At 35.5% G+C, this 16,105-nt stretch overlaps 1 protein-coding gene across 1 annotated transcript; it reads left to right on the top strand.

Annotated features, from left to right (window-relative positions):
- Nucleotides 1-226: 226 nt before the first annotated feature.
- On the top strand, nucleotides 227-15,806 carry LOC127878807 (uncharacterized). Its single transcript, XM_052425334.1, has 5 exons — nucleotides 227-499; nucleotides 9,032-9,657; nucleotides 14,605-14,973; nucleotides 15,528-15,654; nucleotides 15,784-15,806. The coding sequence occupies exons 1-5, from the start codon at nucleotides 247-249 to the stop codon at nucleotides 15,804-15,806; spliced, it is 1,398 nt and encodes a 465-aa protein (XP_052281294.1). The 5' UTR covers nucleotides 227-246.
- The last annotated feature ends 299 nt before the right edge of the window (nucleotides 15,807-16,105 follow it).

Raw genomic sequence — 16,105 nt, 5'->3', positions numbered from 1 at the left:
TATATATGTATTATACCTCGATACATAGATATTATGTATTGATATGAAGATATATGTATTTTAATTTTGTTATATGAAGTTTAGACATTAATATACGAAGCTATTCGTTATTTATGTATTGGTCACTCATCATTATATAAAGTGCTTTCCTCATTATAATACTACTACTAAAGAGTGAATTTTACAAGCCAAATATTTTGCACGCACCGGAAAATTGCGCGGTAATCTACAGTCTACGTCTACAACATGGCAGACGACGCCGTAAGGAGTGTTTTGCATTCAATTGGTTTACATTCACTGCATAAAAATTTTATGAGTCAAAAAATAGATTCTATTGAGATTTGTAAATCGTTAGAAGATAACCAGTTAACAAATTTAGGTCTGGTGACCATTGGTGAAAGAATTAAGTTTAAAAATGCAGTGCAGCATTGGCAATCCATGCCCATCATGCCCATGGCTGAGAGCGATACGGCCGCATCTGGATCTAGGATCTCGACAGGTACACTTTTCTAATATATTTTATTAAATGTTTATTTGGTTATTCAGTACAGTGTCATTGTTTTTCCTGTCTGTCGTTAGCAAATCCACATGCCAATGCAAACCAATCAACAAGTCACAAGGCCATTTGAAGTCAAGTTAACAGCAAAATATAAATGTTTTTCCTTTGAAACTTTGATTTATTTTGTTAAACTGGACTATTTTAATCAAAATTATGGTTGTGCCATCTTAGATTTATATAGTTCAAATAATGATTAATTTACGATCGTTTTCCTATTGCAAATTGTTTTTCAAATTTTATTTCAGTTCTTCCTGTTTAATCTTTGCTAACACATGCAATTATCATTAGTTACATGTAAAGACCACCATTACCCCTTTAAAGTGTGCGAATTATGTCAGAATATCACTTTGTAGATCTTTAAAATAGATATTGTTAACAAAATACACATTGTTTTTGTTTCATACTCTTAAATATAAAATTACTTCGGATGAAAAGATACTTATGTGCAGGTTCTAATCTTTTGCTAAAATCAGTTAACAGCGTTTTTTTTCCCAAATTGGGAATTTTTGCGTCGTTAAATCTTCAAATTTGGAAAAAAACAAGTCGCAAAATCAATAAATTGGGAAAAAAATCGAGTTGCAAAATTGATGAATTGGGAATCGTTAAAATGCATTTTATCTATCATTAGGGGGTACATGTATATTCTGCATCACAAAGCATTTTAAGCTCTAGGTTTTAACAGAAAAACTACTAGTGATGATATTTTGACAATCATAACATGTCATGTGAAAATTGTTGTTGCGAAATGCGAGTAATTTACCAGACATCATGGTGGGGCTGATACTTGACTCCCTGACCTGTAGACTCCCTAGAGCATGGCGATGGGACTGATAAACTTGGGTTAATGGCTTTATTAATTAGTTCAAATGGGGTTAGATGTTTACATTTCCAAGCTCTCTCTTAATTGTAATCAGAGAACATGTCAATTCTGTATCTCTTTGATTTATGACAGACACCAGATACTTTAGAAATTCTCGGTTTTTAGGGATTTTAGAGTTAGTTGCAATAAGACCAGCAAGAAGTAAACATCAGTTGCAATAAGACAGCGTTTTTTTTCCTTTTTTAACTAGTACCGGGGAACGGTACCTTTCCCAAAGCCTACCGGAGGCTTCCCAATTTTAGCACCGGACCTTTCCCAATCTCGATATCTACCGAACGATTTTAGGTGCCGTTCCCAATAGCCAGTGCCTTTTATTTTCGCTGGAAATATCTTTTGATATTGTGGAGCCTTTCATTTTCGGCCATTTATTTCGGCCGGACATTGTTGCGTAGAAAGTAAACAAAACTTTTCAAATGGGGCGCAACTCTAACCGCTGTGCAAAATGTGAATGGATTACATAACCGCGACGAGTGATCGATATTTCCCGTGAAAGAATTCCATCGCTAAGACCAGTCTTCCTTACATCAATAAACTTTCTCAACACTAAATTTTCGTTGACATTTAAAAAAAAACGTAACCGTATTGAGTTAAATGCGCATATTACTTCTATGTATAGTTTTTTAAGTGTCAAATCCGGACAGTAACTATTCGGATACGGATATAAACAAATAAAAGTTTAACATAAAATTAAAAATAATGAGACATGGGTGTAAAATCCTATAGTTATTTACAACATATACATAAGCATTTCATGGCAGATGATCTTAATATCTTATTTGATGATTTGAAAAAAAAATCAAAACAAAATATAAGACTTACCTTTGAAAATTATTGTTAAAGCATTCCACTCTAAAAACTCATTTTGGTTACGTGTGACTATTCTCACTGTCTATTGTTAAAAGATGTCAAACCAGTACAAGATCCATTGTTGTTGTTTTTGTTTAGTTTTTAAGTTTTTAATTTAACTCACATGAAACATTGCAGGGCTTGTAAGACTTTTAAGGGCTAAAACAAAATTATTAATATTATTTTTTATGCAACCTCAGTGCTTATGCCTACCACTGGAAGATATTTTTTTCCAATTGACGGGCACATTCTAACTGAAGTGGCAATAACACAATTTTCACATGACATGATACGATAGTCAAAATATCATAACCGTACTGTAGTTTTTCTGTCAAAACCTAGAGTTTAAAATGCTTTGTGATGCAGAATATAGCCCCTAATGATAGATTACATGCATTTTAAAGGTTCCCAATTCATCAATTTTGCGACTCGAATTTTTCCCAATTCATTGATTTCGCGACTCGTTTTTTTCCCAATTTGAAGATTTCACGACTCGAAAAATTCCCAATGGTAGGGGTACAGGTACCTTTCCCCTTTGGGGAAAAAAAACGCTGTAAGACCAGCAAGAAGTAAACATCAGTTGCATTTAGACCAGCAATAAGGAAAGAACTTAATATTAAGTGTTAAAGTAAAAATAGCTTATTTTGGAATATTATGAAACTTGTGGTTAAATAGAAAATAAAATATGATCAAGAATATTATCAAAGTGTTGTGTTGTAAATGAACTCAATGTGGTGATTTAATTGTATATAGTCCAAACATTTATAATAATAGAACACTTGGAAATCCTCACCACAATTGTGTAATTGCCACTTCAGTAGGAATGTGCCTGTCAATAGATTTTTTTTTAATGATTATCACTGGGGTTGCATAAAAAATGATATTAATAATTGTGTTTAAGCCCTTAAAAGTCTCACAAGCCCTGGAAAGTAATTTTTGTGTTAACATTTTCAGTGATATCAATTAATAACAATTTAAAATAATAATAAGGAATTATCAAATTATATGTTTAATTCTAAACAGGTGATAATCAGATCAAAGTCAAACTAATCTCTCCTCACAGTGACACAGGCACAAAGTTACATTTAACTAAAAGCAATCGCTCAAACTCTATTAACAGCTGGTAATTGTTTCTTTCTTTAATCGTTTCCGGTAGTATTTGGCATTAATTGACTCATTATGATGTGCAATTAAGATTTTTTTTTGATGAAATTGCTGATAAAAATTAGTGTTGATAAAGTTTATTTATGTAAGGAAGACTGATTTATGTAACGATGAAATTCTTTCACGGGAAAAATCAATCACACGTCACGATTATGTAAACCAGTCACATTTTACACGACGGTTAGAGTTGCGCTGCTTTGAAAAGTTTTGTTTACTTTCTACGTTATGAAATAAAGGACCGAAAATGAAAGGCTCGGCGATTTCAAAAGATATTTTCAGCGAACATAAAAGGCACTGGCCATTGGGAAAGGCACTGAGGATCGTTGGGAACAGTAGATATGGAGATTGGGAAAAGTCCGGTGCTAAAATTGGGAAGCCTCCGGTAGGCTTTGGGAAAGGTACCGTTCCCCGGTACTAGTTAAAGAAGGAAAAAAAATGCTGGTTAACAAAAAGGACTACACAATTGAAATCTTTCTGAAATGTAAAATATTAATAAACACACATGGCAAAATAAAAAAAATCATCTTAAATCGACAGGATATTCTTGGCATATTAATTTCATCCAAATGCAATCCCATACCTGCCATATGTCCCGGATCGGAAATCTGGCAAATGTGTTGCACACAGTCCTTGTTTGAGTGTATACATGTACAGTGAATGTAAATCAAATCAGCACTGAACTACCTAATAGACAAAAAGCATAACCAGGGACGTATAGGCATAACCAATAAGGCGCATTTTGCTTGTTTTACAAAATTTTATCTGTAAAAGTATCGTTTACGGTAAAGATCACCTTATTTTACAACTACGCACTACATAATTTTCATACAAAAGTAAAGATCTACTACAAAGTTTTTATGTGGCAGTTGATACGCCCACGTGTTTCCTGCAGATCATGTGACCATGCGCATATGTACACAAAAGCAACTTCGCAACCTTTTTCTAACACCAACAACATGTGGCTTGTATCTAGTAATGAAAGTAGTAATGCTTAATTTGACATTAATAGATCTAGTGTATTTCCGATAGGCGTTTGGACTTATTGTTTGTGTATTGATCTCATGGATGTTAATTTTTGTTTATTATAGGTAAGTTACATGTGAAATTTACCTAATTACATAGCTTGGATATCGCGAAAAAAATGCGTACAAAAAGTGCATATATCGTACATGTATGTCTATATATATCGCTATATGTATACATGTCCCGGTAATTTGAAGTCAAAGTCCCAGATTTGGTCTGAAAATTTATGGCAGGAATGCCAATCCTATGTATAGATAAACAAGTTATTTATAAACGACCAATGACGTAACACTATGCAGCTTTCAATAAACACAGTGCAATATGGCTACAATCGGAATCCAAACAGTGATAGTGTTTTCATATCTGGAATAGCATAACTTGTAAGTTTTGACTAATGCAATAGTTGTAATTCGGAACTCGGTCCAGTCTGGGTTTTTAGCTCCACTGGCCAGAGGCCAGCGGGGCTTATGTCATGGTCCTGTGTCCGTCGTGCGTGCGTCAGTGCGTGCGTGCGTTAACTTTTCCTTAAAACATCTTCTCCTAAAGTACTGGTCCAATTCTGATGAAATTTCTCAGGAATGTTCCTGGGGTGAACCTCTTTCAAATTTGTTCAAATTATGCCCCTGGGGTCAAATTTGACCCTTCCCCGGGGGTCACAAAAATGAAAATTTGCTTATAGAAGGCCTATTTTGTGAAAACTTAAAAAATCTTTTCGTCCATAACCATTGGGCCTAGGGCTATCAAATTTGGTATGTAGAGACATCTAATAGTCCTCTACAAAAATTTCTTCAAATTATGCCCCTGGGGTCAAATTTGACCCTGCCCGGGGGTCACAAAATTAAACATATTCAAATTATGCCCCTGGGGTCAAATTTGACCCTGCCCGGGGGTCACAAAATTGAACATATGCAATTGCTTATATAAGGCCTATTTTGTGAAAACTTTCAAAACTTTCTCGTCCATAACCATTGGGCCTAGGGCTATCAAATTTGGTATGTAGAGACATCTAATAGTCCTCTACATAATTTCTTCAAATTATGCCCCTTGGGTCAAATTTGACCCTGCCCGGGGGGTCACAAAATTGAACATATGCTTATATAAGGCCAATTTTGTGAAAACTTTCAAAAACTTTATTGTCCATAACCATTGGGCCTAGGGCTATCAAATTTGGTATGTAGAGACATCTAATAGTCCTTTACCAAATTTCTTCAAATTATGCTACTGGGGTCAAATTTGACCCTGCCCCGGGGGTCACAAAATTGAACATATGCTTATATAAGGCCTATTTTGTGAAAACTTTCAAAATTTCTCGTCCATAACCATTGGGCCTAGGGCTATCAAATTTGGTATGTAGAGACATCTAATAGTCCTCTACCAAATTTCTTCAAATTATGCCCCTGGGGTCAAATTTGACCCTGCCCCGGGGGTCACAAAATTGAACAAATGCTTATATAAGGCCTATTTTGTGAAAACTTTCAAAATCTTCCAGTCCATAACCATTGGGCCTAGGGCTATCAAATTTGGTATGTAGAGACATCTAATAGTCCTCTACATAATTTCTTCAAATTATGCCCCTTGGGTCAAATTTGACCCTGCCCGGGGGGTCACAAAATTGAACATATGCTTATATAAGGCCAATTTTGTGAAAACTTTCAAAAACTTTATTGTCCATAACCATTGGGCCTAGGGCTATCAAATTTGGTATGTAGAGACATCTAATAGTCCTTTACCAAATTTCTTCAAATTATGCTACTGGGGTCAAATTTGACCCGGCCCCGGGGGTCACAAAATTGAACATATGCTTATATAAGGCCTATTTTGTGAAAACTTTCAAAATTTCTCGTCCATAACCATTGGGCCTAGGGCTATCAAATTTGGTATGTAGAGACATCTAATAGTCCTCTACCAAATTTCTTCAAATTATGCCCCTGGGGTCAAATTTGACCCTGCCCCGGGGGTCACAAAATTGAACAAATGCTTATATAAGGCCTATTTTGTGAAAACTTTCAAAATCTTCCAGTCCATAACCATTGGGCCTAGGGCTATCAAATTTGGTATGTAGAGACATCTAATAGTCCTCTACCAAATTTCTTCAAATTATGCCCCTGGGGTCAAATTTGACCCTGCCCCGGGGGTCACAAAATTGAACATATGCTTATATAAGGCCTATTGTGTGAAAACTTTCAAAATCTTATCGTCCATAACCATTTAGCCTAGGGCTATCAAATTTGGTATGTAGAGACATCTAATAGTCCTCTACCAAATTTCTTCAAATTATGCCCCTGGGGTCAAATTTGACCCGGCCCCGGGGGTCACAAAATTGAACATATGCTTATATAAGGCCTATTTTGTGAAAACTTTCAAAATCTTCCAGTCCATAACCATTGGGCCTAGGGCTATTAAATTTGGTATGTAGAGACATCTAATAATCCTCTACCAAATTTCTTCAAATTATGCCCTGGGGTCAAATTTGACCCTGCCCCGGGGGTCACAAAATTGAACATATGCTTATATAAGGCCTATTTTGTGAAAACTTTCAAAATTTTCGTCCATAACCATTGGGCCTAGGGCTAATAAATTTGGTATGTAGAGACATCTTATAGTCCTCTACCAAATTTCTTCAAATTATGCCCCTGGGGTCAAATTTGACCCTGCCCCGGGGGTCACAAAATTGAACATATGCTTATATAGGGTCTATTTTGTGAAAACTTTACAAATTCCTGTCCATAACCATTGGGCATAGGGCTACCAAATTTGGTATGTAGTGACATCTTATAGTCCTCTACCAAGTTTTTTCAAATTATGTCCCTGGGGTCAAGTTTGACCCTGCCCCGAGGGTCACAAAATTGAACATATGCTTATATAAGGCCTATTTTGTGAAAACTTTAAAAATCTTTCTGTCCATAACTGTATGGCATAGGGCTACCAAATTTGGTATGTAGTGACATGTAATAGTTCTCTTCTTAGTTTGTTCAAACTATGCCCCTGGGGTCAAATTTGAAACTGCCCAGGGGGTCACAAAATTGAATATAAGCTTATAAAGGTCTTATTTTTTGAAAACTTTAAAATCTACTTGTCCATAAACATTGGGCCTAGGGCTACTAAATTTGGTATGTAGTGACATCTTATAGTCCTCTACCAAGTTTGTTCAAATTATGCCCCTGGGGTCAAATTGACCCTGTCCCGAGGGTCACAAAATTGAACATATGCTTATATTAAGGCCTATTGTGGGAAAACTTTAAAAATCTTTTTGTCCATAACCGTATGGCATAGGGCTACCAAATTTGGTATGTAGTGACATGTAATAGTTCTCTTCTTAGTTTGTTCAAATTATGCCCCTGGGGTCAAATTTGAAACATATTAACAGGTTTGGTGACGTAATTATGTCATTGCATTATTATACAATTGTGTGTAGGCCTGGGCATACAGTTTTAATGGAAGTTTGTCAACGGAAATACAAAGACATTTACTTTATCGTATATATATTAAACTATTCACATGTATTGGTAATAATTAAGACAAGTACCAAACAACAAAAACATAAATATCCTCAGTCCATTCGTAGTACTAGAACTAATATATTGATTCATATAAGTTGGTTATTTATATGTCAATGTATATAGCCCTATTGCGATGTTTTTCCTTAAATGTCATCTAAAAAAATAGAAGAAAATTATTTGCTCAAGACCATGCGCGCGCTCAGAAATCGGAAAAAACAACAGTGCGCGAGTTCCGAATGAAATCTTTTATTAAGAAATCTCGTCCATGAGGATTCCGGGTTGTTATATGAATTTGCAGACTTTAAAGACGAGTTTGAAAAAAAATCACCTGCGGTCCAAAACTAGGTCACTAGGACTGGTCAAATCTTAGAAAAGCTTTTTGACACCCTAGAAGTGACATTTTTTACCTAATCTTTATGAAACTTGGTAAGAATGTGATTCTCATTGAAGTTTCAAATGACTTTGAAAATGGGTCATCCAGGGTTAAAAACTAGGTCACTAGGTCAAATCTTAGGAAAGATTGTTTTTACCCTAGAGGCAACATGTTTGACCCAATCTTAATAAAATTTGTTCAGAACATACATGTGCCATATTGAAATAATATGGCACATGTTAATATTGACAAAAATATTATAATATTGACAAAAATATGTTGACTCAATCCTCAGGTGAACAATAAAGGGCCATCATGGCCGTCTTGTTATAAGATATTTTTTTTTACATATTATTTTGGCTTTTATTATATAATTTGGAAAATTGCCTACAAATTAGGAAAACATATTGAGTCATATTTTGCATTGGGAATCAGTAAGATATTCTGACCCACAGAATCTCTAGAAAAAGGCCTGTAGAGCTTCTCTGCACAACTGCTCATTTGTGTGTGTTTTTCATTTGGCTAACACAATGAATATCTCAGTGCTGCAGCGCACATTGTCATATGTTGTAGTGCTCTAGATATTTGAAATTAATATATTGTGTGAACAGCAAAATAATATTCATCTCTGTTTCAGAATGCAGTTAATAATGTGTAAGAAAGATAACCTTGGCTTTTTTTTTCAGACGCTACATTAAGAGAAAGGAACTCTTTATTTATGCCAAGTAGGTGCAGGCAGCCTAGTACCAGTACTTCTGTAGGCAAAAGAAAACGTCCACGAACTTGGACTGCTAATTTTATGTGCCTTTCAAACAATCATCAAAATAAGGTACCTAACAGTGCTGAAAAAGAATGCTTATACAAGGCAGGTTTGGGTTTGAAAAAAGTAACTTTTGAAGGAGATGCAAAAGAACAAAGTGTTCACGACACTCTTATTAAAGCGTTTACAAAACTTGAACAGTGTGGGGGCTTTGAGCTATTACATTGTAACAGTTCGTGCAGAGAATTGAAAAAACTTAATTGTAAATGGGATGTTAAAACATTGAAAAGTGTTGTAGGACCTCAAGGTAAATTTTATATTAGACCCATTCAAAAGTGTTTGACGGTTGAGGTAGTAACAGAAGATGAAGAAACAGAGTTAATGACAAAGTGTGACATATGCAAACAGGACGTTTCTTTAGGTCAGATACGTAACCATGTTGAGTCCTGTATAGCCACAAATCTGGACCATACAGGAACGTACCTGTATACTTCACAGGGAAATTCAGATGAAGAACTTCCTGAAAGTGCTTCAGAGATAATTCATCAACAGGTACGTGCACTTTGTTTACGGTATTTATAAGTGAATACACTTGCATGTATTTGCCTGCCATATAAAAATGTTATAATCAAAACCAGACTGTACACAGATTTAATTATTAAAATACTTATTGAACTTGGTCAGAGAAATTTTGTTCTATAAAACAAAATAGCCACCAGGGGCTTCGTCAGTTCTCTTTATATTTTAATGGAGACAGTCAGTTGGAAGTCATTGCTCCCTGTCTGTGGGCAGTTTTTGTTTTAAGGAGTGTTGCGGCAGTTTTTGTTTTAAGGGGTGTTGCGGTAGTTTTTCTCCCAATCATATTTTAGATTGTTTAAAATCACTGTTATGCAGATTATCTGCGTTTGTCAGTTTTCTGTGCACAGTGTGTCAAGTTTTAAATAAATACAATATGTTAATTTAATTGTTACACGTTTTTAAAGGTACATGTATATTTAAAATCAATGGTTCAAATTATGACAAGAAAAAATAAAAAATAAAAAAAATAAACATTTTTATGTCCAACTAATGCATAAATAATTATGTTATTTTGGATTAGTAGCAATGTTTTGTTGTTATGCCCCCACCATGAAATGGCTACAGGCATATAGTGTTTACCCTGTCCGTGTGTTTGTGTGTGTGAATGTGCAAAAAATTGCAATGGTTTCGTGTCGTGTCAATAACTTGCACTAACACCAATAAATAAAGTTGCACAAATTATGTCTCCCCCCCATATTGGGGGGGGGGACATTTTTTTTTGTGCTGTCCAGAGATCTGTCTGGATGGATGTTCCTGGAACCTTGTTAGCACTTCTCATAAACTTGCAACACTTACTAACTATCATAAGGGGACTGTGCAGGCAAAGTTATGTAACTCTAACTGGCATTTTGACAGAATTATGGCCACTTCATACTTAAAAAATTGGAAATTTTGTTAAGTTTTGTGTTTTGATCCACTTTACTCCTAAAGTATCATAGCTATTGCTTTCAGACTTGCAACACTAATTACCATAAGGGGACTGTACAGGACAAGTTGCATAACTCTGGTTGGCATTTTGACAGAATTATGGCTCTTTTTGACTTAGTAACTTTGAATATTTGGTTAAATTTTGTGTTAAGATCCACTTTACTTCTAAAGTATCAAGGCTTTTGCTTTCAAACTTCAAATACATTCAAAATCTGTACATATTTGGTGCTTTTAGGGAAAACAGGGCTTAATGCATGTCAAATAAGATTAGCCTGTGCACACTGATTTGCCTGTGCAATGCGCACAAGCCAATCAAGGACGACACCCTCTAATTTTATGTTGATTTTCGTTTAAAGAGAGTCTGTGGTACTGGGATGACAATGAATGCATATGCATTAAGCCCTGTTTTTCCAAAATGAAGCTCAAATTATCTTTCTTATTAATTATTTGAAGAAAAAAAACACATCTCAACCTGTGCTTTAAGACAAACTCTTTATAAATTTGAATGGGTTGTGTTCATTTCAAACTTGACATATAAAAAGCTATAACATAATTTTGAAAACTGAGTTGCGTCTAAGATTATGCAATAGCCAACAATATCAGTGCCTTCAGCGCTTTGATTTTAGGTGTATCTACTTTCTAGCTTGTTTTTGTTGTGAACACAGTTTGCCATCATTTCCTAGCTGAAACCTGAGATGAGTATATCTGGCATTTGTTAGAAAAATATTTTGTCCTGAACATAACCTGAATCTGAGATAACAGCGACAATTTTATGGAAACTTTATAGGGAACATTTATTTTAGTGAATAACTTTTGTCGTACATGTTGTTTAATATTTTGATTTAATGAACTTCAATTCACTATTTAATTAAAAAGAAGTTCTATATTAATTAAATTGAATTTTGTTCATATGGAATGTTCTATTTTCAATAACCATTTAAAACTCTGAGGTTTAAAGGGGCCTTTTCACAGATTTTGGCATGTTTTGAAGTTTGTCATTAAATGCTTTGTATCGATAAATGTAAACATTGGATATAAAGCTGCTTTTAGGCAAAGCAGGCCTGGGCCTACATTTTTTTTAAACATTAAAATGTTGACCCTGAGGTGGGTGAGGGGTTAGAAATCTGCATTTCATGTTGACATTATCCTAAGACAATCAATTCTGACACATTCCGAATGATGTAAATGACCGCGGAAATTTAATCACAGAGAAACGGATGTTTCGATCAATGAAATCATCAACACATTTGCCTCGGTTAAGTGTAGAAATATTGATTTCTTGTAATTGATGCACTTGTTAGAATAATTAGTGTAATAGATGAACTATAAGTTAGTTTAACACTCAACACGTTACGGTGCCGTTATAGACATGCAGCCAGTATTATTGGAAAGAATTCCCATGGTTTGACTTGTGAATAAGTGTGGTGTAACACTTTTAAATGTTTCTCTGTTCCATATTGTTTTAAAATTTAGTTCTCTGGTATGAAGATAATACAGTAAAATTTAGTTCACTAACATCGAGATAAACAGTAAAATATCAAAGAAAAACAGGCAAAAGTCTTATATTTTCGGCAAATATCTTATTATTTGTCTAGATAAGCTTCAAATCTCACCACAGGCGTTATAGGATTTAAAAATTGTCCAGGGGAGGACATCCGGACCCCCCGTTTTTATGTATTATATCCGGGCCTACAGCTAAAAAATGCTAGCTACGCCCCTGTTCTGGATACAATGCCAGATGTATTTTATACTTTATATAAGCAATCCATGTTAAGTTTCACAAAATATAACGACAACAACAGAACTCTCCAAATTATAAATTTGTTTTGCGTTGCAACGCTTGATACTTTTCGGGTTTTTACATAGTCAACAGATGCATATAATGGCTATTTTAGAGCATGGTACATGTTCAGTATTACTGTTTCCGCACAAATATCATAACTAAAACGAAAATTTGCGAATCTGAAACAACTTTTTTCAATTTTGTAAATTACCCAAACGTGAAAAGGCCCCTTTAAAAGACACAGTCCCATTATGATTTTATGAAGAGAGATGTAATATATAATGTGTTACGACAGGTTATGTTAATTTCTTTCTTTCATATACCTTTTCACTTATGTAACAATACAGTAGTTGATGTATCACGCACGAATCATAATTAAAAAAGAAAAAAGAAAAGGGGATGTCATGTATTGTAATGTAAGGGGCACATCTCGTATTGTCCTGTTAAAGCATGCAGTCATGAGTTATTATCCCCTCCATAGGCGGAGGGATATTGTTTTGGTGTTGTCTGTCCTTCTTTCTGTCCGTCCGTCCGTCCGGAGCCATATCTTTGAAGTGCTTTGGCGGATTTGAAACTTTGTGTGAGTATATATATATGGATAAGAGGATGACACACGCCAAATGGCATTGTACACCATCTGTTAATAACGGAGTTATGGCCCTTTGTATCGTGAAAAAATGCTTTTTAATATAAGCTTAGAGCTTTATCTCCATTAACACATGAGCCAGAGCCATGAAACTTGCCATAGATGTTCTCAATCATCTGGGGGTGCTTCACATTCAACACCCATAATCCTAGGGGCTAAGGTCAAGGTCACACATTGATGTCAAAGGTTGTTCTCCATCCGTCCAGAACACTTTTGTGTCCAGAAGCATATTGGCCGGGGATATCAATTCAACGAATTTGCTTGTTTGTATTGAGGTTTTATCTGTCTCTGCCAAGGGGCGGGGCATTTTTCCTTATACGGCTATATATGGCTATAGTAAAATCTTGTTAACACTCTAGAGGCCACATTTATTGTCCAATCTTAATGAAACTTGGTCAGAAGATTCATCCCAGTAATATCTTGGACGAGTTCGAAAATGATGCCGGTTGGTTGAAAAACATGGCCGCCAGGGGGCGGGGCATTTTTCCTTATATGGCTATAGTAAAACCTTGTTAACACTCTAGAGGCCACATTTATTGTCCAATCTTGATGAAATATGGTCAGGTAATTTGTCTTAATGATATCTTGGGTGAGTTCGAAAATGGTTACGTTTGCTTGAATAACATGGCCGCCAAGGGGCGGGGCATTTTTCCTTATATGGCTATAATAAGGCTATAGTAAAATCCTGTTAACACTCTAGAGGCCACATTTATAGTCCGATCTTCATGAAACTCGGTCAGAACATTCATCCCAATAATATCTTGGACGAGTTTAAAAATGATGCCGGTTGGTTGAAAAACATGGCAACCACAGGGGCTGGGCTATTTTCCTTATATGGCTATAGTAAAACCTTGTTAACACTCTAGAGGTCACATTTATTTTCCGATCATCATGAAACTTGGTCAGAATATTTGTCCCAATGATATCTTGGATGAGTTCGAAAATCGAAAATGGTTTTGGTTGCTTAAAAAACATGGCCACCAGGGGCGGGGCATTTTTCCTTATATGGGTATATATGGCTATAGTAAAACCTTGTTAACACTCTAGAGGCCACATTTATTGTCCAATCTTCATGAAATTTGGTCAGAAGATGTGTCTCAATAAATCTTGGATGAGTTCGAAAATAATTATGTTTGCTTGAAAAAAATGGCTTCCAAGGGGGGGGGGGGGGGATTTTTCCTTATATGGCTATAGTAAAATCTTGTAAACACTCTAGAGGCCACATTACTGTCCGATCTTCATGAAACTTGGTCAGAAGATTCATCCCGATAATATCTTGGATCAGTTCAAAAATGATGCCGGTTGGTTGAAAAACATGGCTGCCAGGGGGCGGGGCATTTTTCCTTATATGGCTATAGTAAAATCTTGTTAACACTCTAGAGGCCACATTTATTTTCCGATCTTTGTGAAACTTGGTCAGAAGATTTGTCCCAAAAATATCTTGTTATCTCAGGTGAGCGACTTTGGGCCTTTCAGGCCCTCTTTTCCTATTTTTGGAAGATAATGTTATAAATGCCCAGACCCCCACACTATACACCCCTCACCACAGTTGTTTCAATTTCAGGGGTTTTCCATGGAATTCCATGATTTACCAGAGATTGCCAGCATAACTTCCATGGTGACCCTGGACAATGTACTCCCGGGCAGTGAGGACCAGCATAATGGAGATTATTTAAGTACAATTGTTAAAAAGTGTACTACATTTTGTAAATCCAATGATGTGTCTGATCCTATTCATGTGCTAAAGATCTTTCAAAAAGAGATTGTCACTGGGAGACCATTAGAACTAACAGAAGAGACATCATCTACGGGCATTTATGGTGAAACCAATTTCATTTTGGTAGACAGAGGCGATCTACTGAAAACAGCAATTGAGGAAATAAGGGCAATAAGCGACATGAGGAAATGCCTTGAAGTTCAGTTCTATGGAGAGGTAAATACATATAAAGTGTAGAAAAAAATCCACATACCCAAATGACCATACGATTTTCCAATTCCAAGTCTACTTCACTGAAAATAATTCCCTGTTTGTGATTATTGTGTTTCACTATATTACATTTTTCATAAATATGATTTTTCAAACTTTGAAAAATATAGAAATAATGTTGCAAAGAGGTTTGGAAATTTTGGGGCATTGAATTTCCTTGTTTTAGTGTCAGCGGGTTCTTGCCTAGCCATGCTATGGGAATAACGTAATCTTTTACACCCCAGCAAACGAAGTTTGCAAGGGAGTATGTAGTTGTCATTTTGTTGGTTGGTCGGCTGTGGGTTTGTTCATCTCTCTCTGACTGCTCCAACAGGTGGATCAAACTACTCATAAATTGTGTAAGTAATTGACTTGAAACTGGACATGTGTCATAAGGAAAAACTGTATATGTGCAAGACCCAATTTTAACATGCGGTGATTCACCATTTTGGTAAAAAAAAATGCGAACATTAGTGTCTGTAACAAATCTAGTGGGTTGTACCTGTCATTTAATTTTGCAGTGTGCTGCTGATTTTGGAGGTCCAAGAAAGGAATTCTTCTCTCTTGTCCTGCATTGCATTAAGGAAGAATACTTCGAGCCAGTGAGAGAGTGGTCAGATGACTATGAAGCTGTTGGCAGAATATTAAGTAAATTTATTAAATTAAGCTTATTTGACTGGGACAAAGTTCCATATAGTGGCCTGTACTTAGTGTTCCAAAGGCAAAGTCCAAGTCATTCAGGCTTTGAAAAATACATTATCCCACTTGTACATACAGGGTTCTTGAACTCTGATATATGAGGCAAAAATTCAGCCCCATAAGCACAGTGAAAATGTATATAATGACGTTCTCCCATTTCAGAAACAAATTTCCCCCATAGTGATTTAAAATAATTGCCAAAGTGGTGCTGTTTTGCTTTTATTTGTAAATCCTTGTTCAAAAACAGGCCACTGCAGTATAATGTAACTTTAATGAGCATCTCAAATTGTTTATTCTGAAAATTTATGATAGTATATCACATTTCAAATTCAGCAAGGTAATTTATTCTCAGTTTTAGAGGGACCGTCAACCACGAATGACGAAAAAAGAAAAGTTCTAA

This window comes from Dreissena polymorpha, chromosome 4 (assembly GCF_020536995.1).
Source record: "Dreissena polymorpha isolate Duluth1 chromosome 4, UMN_Dpol_1.0, whole genome shotgun sequence".
Lineage (NCBI taxonomy): Eukaryota > Metazoa > Mollusca > Bivalvia > Myida > Dreissenidae > Dreissena > Dreissena polymorpha.
This window is presented reverse-complemented; position numbering and strand designations above follow the sequence as displayed.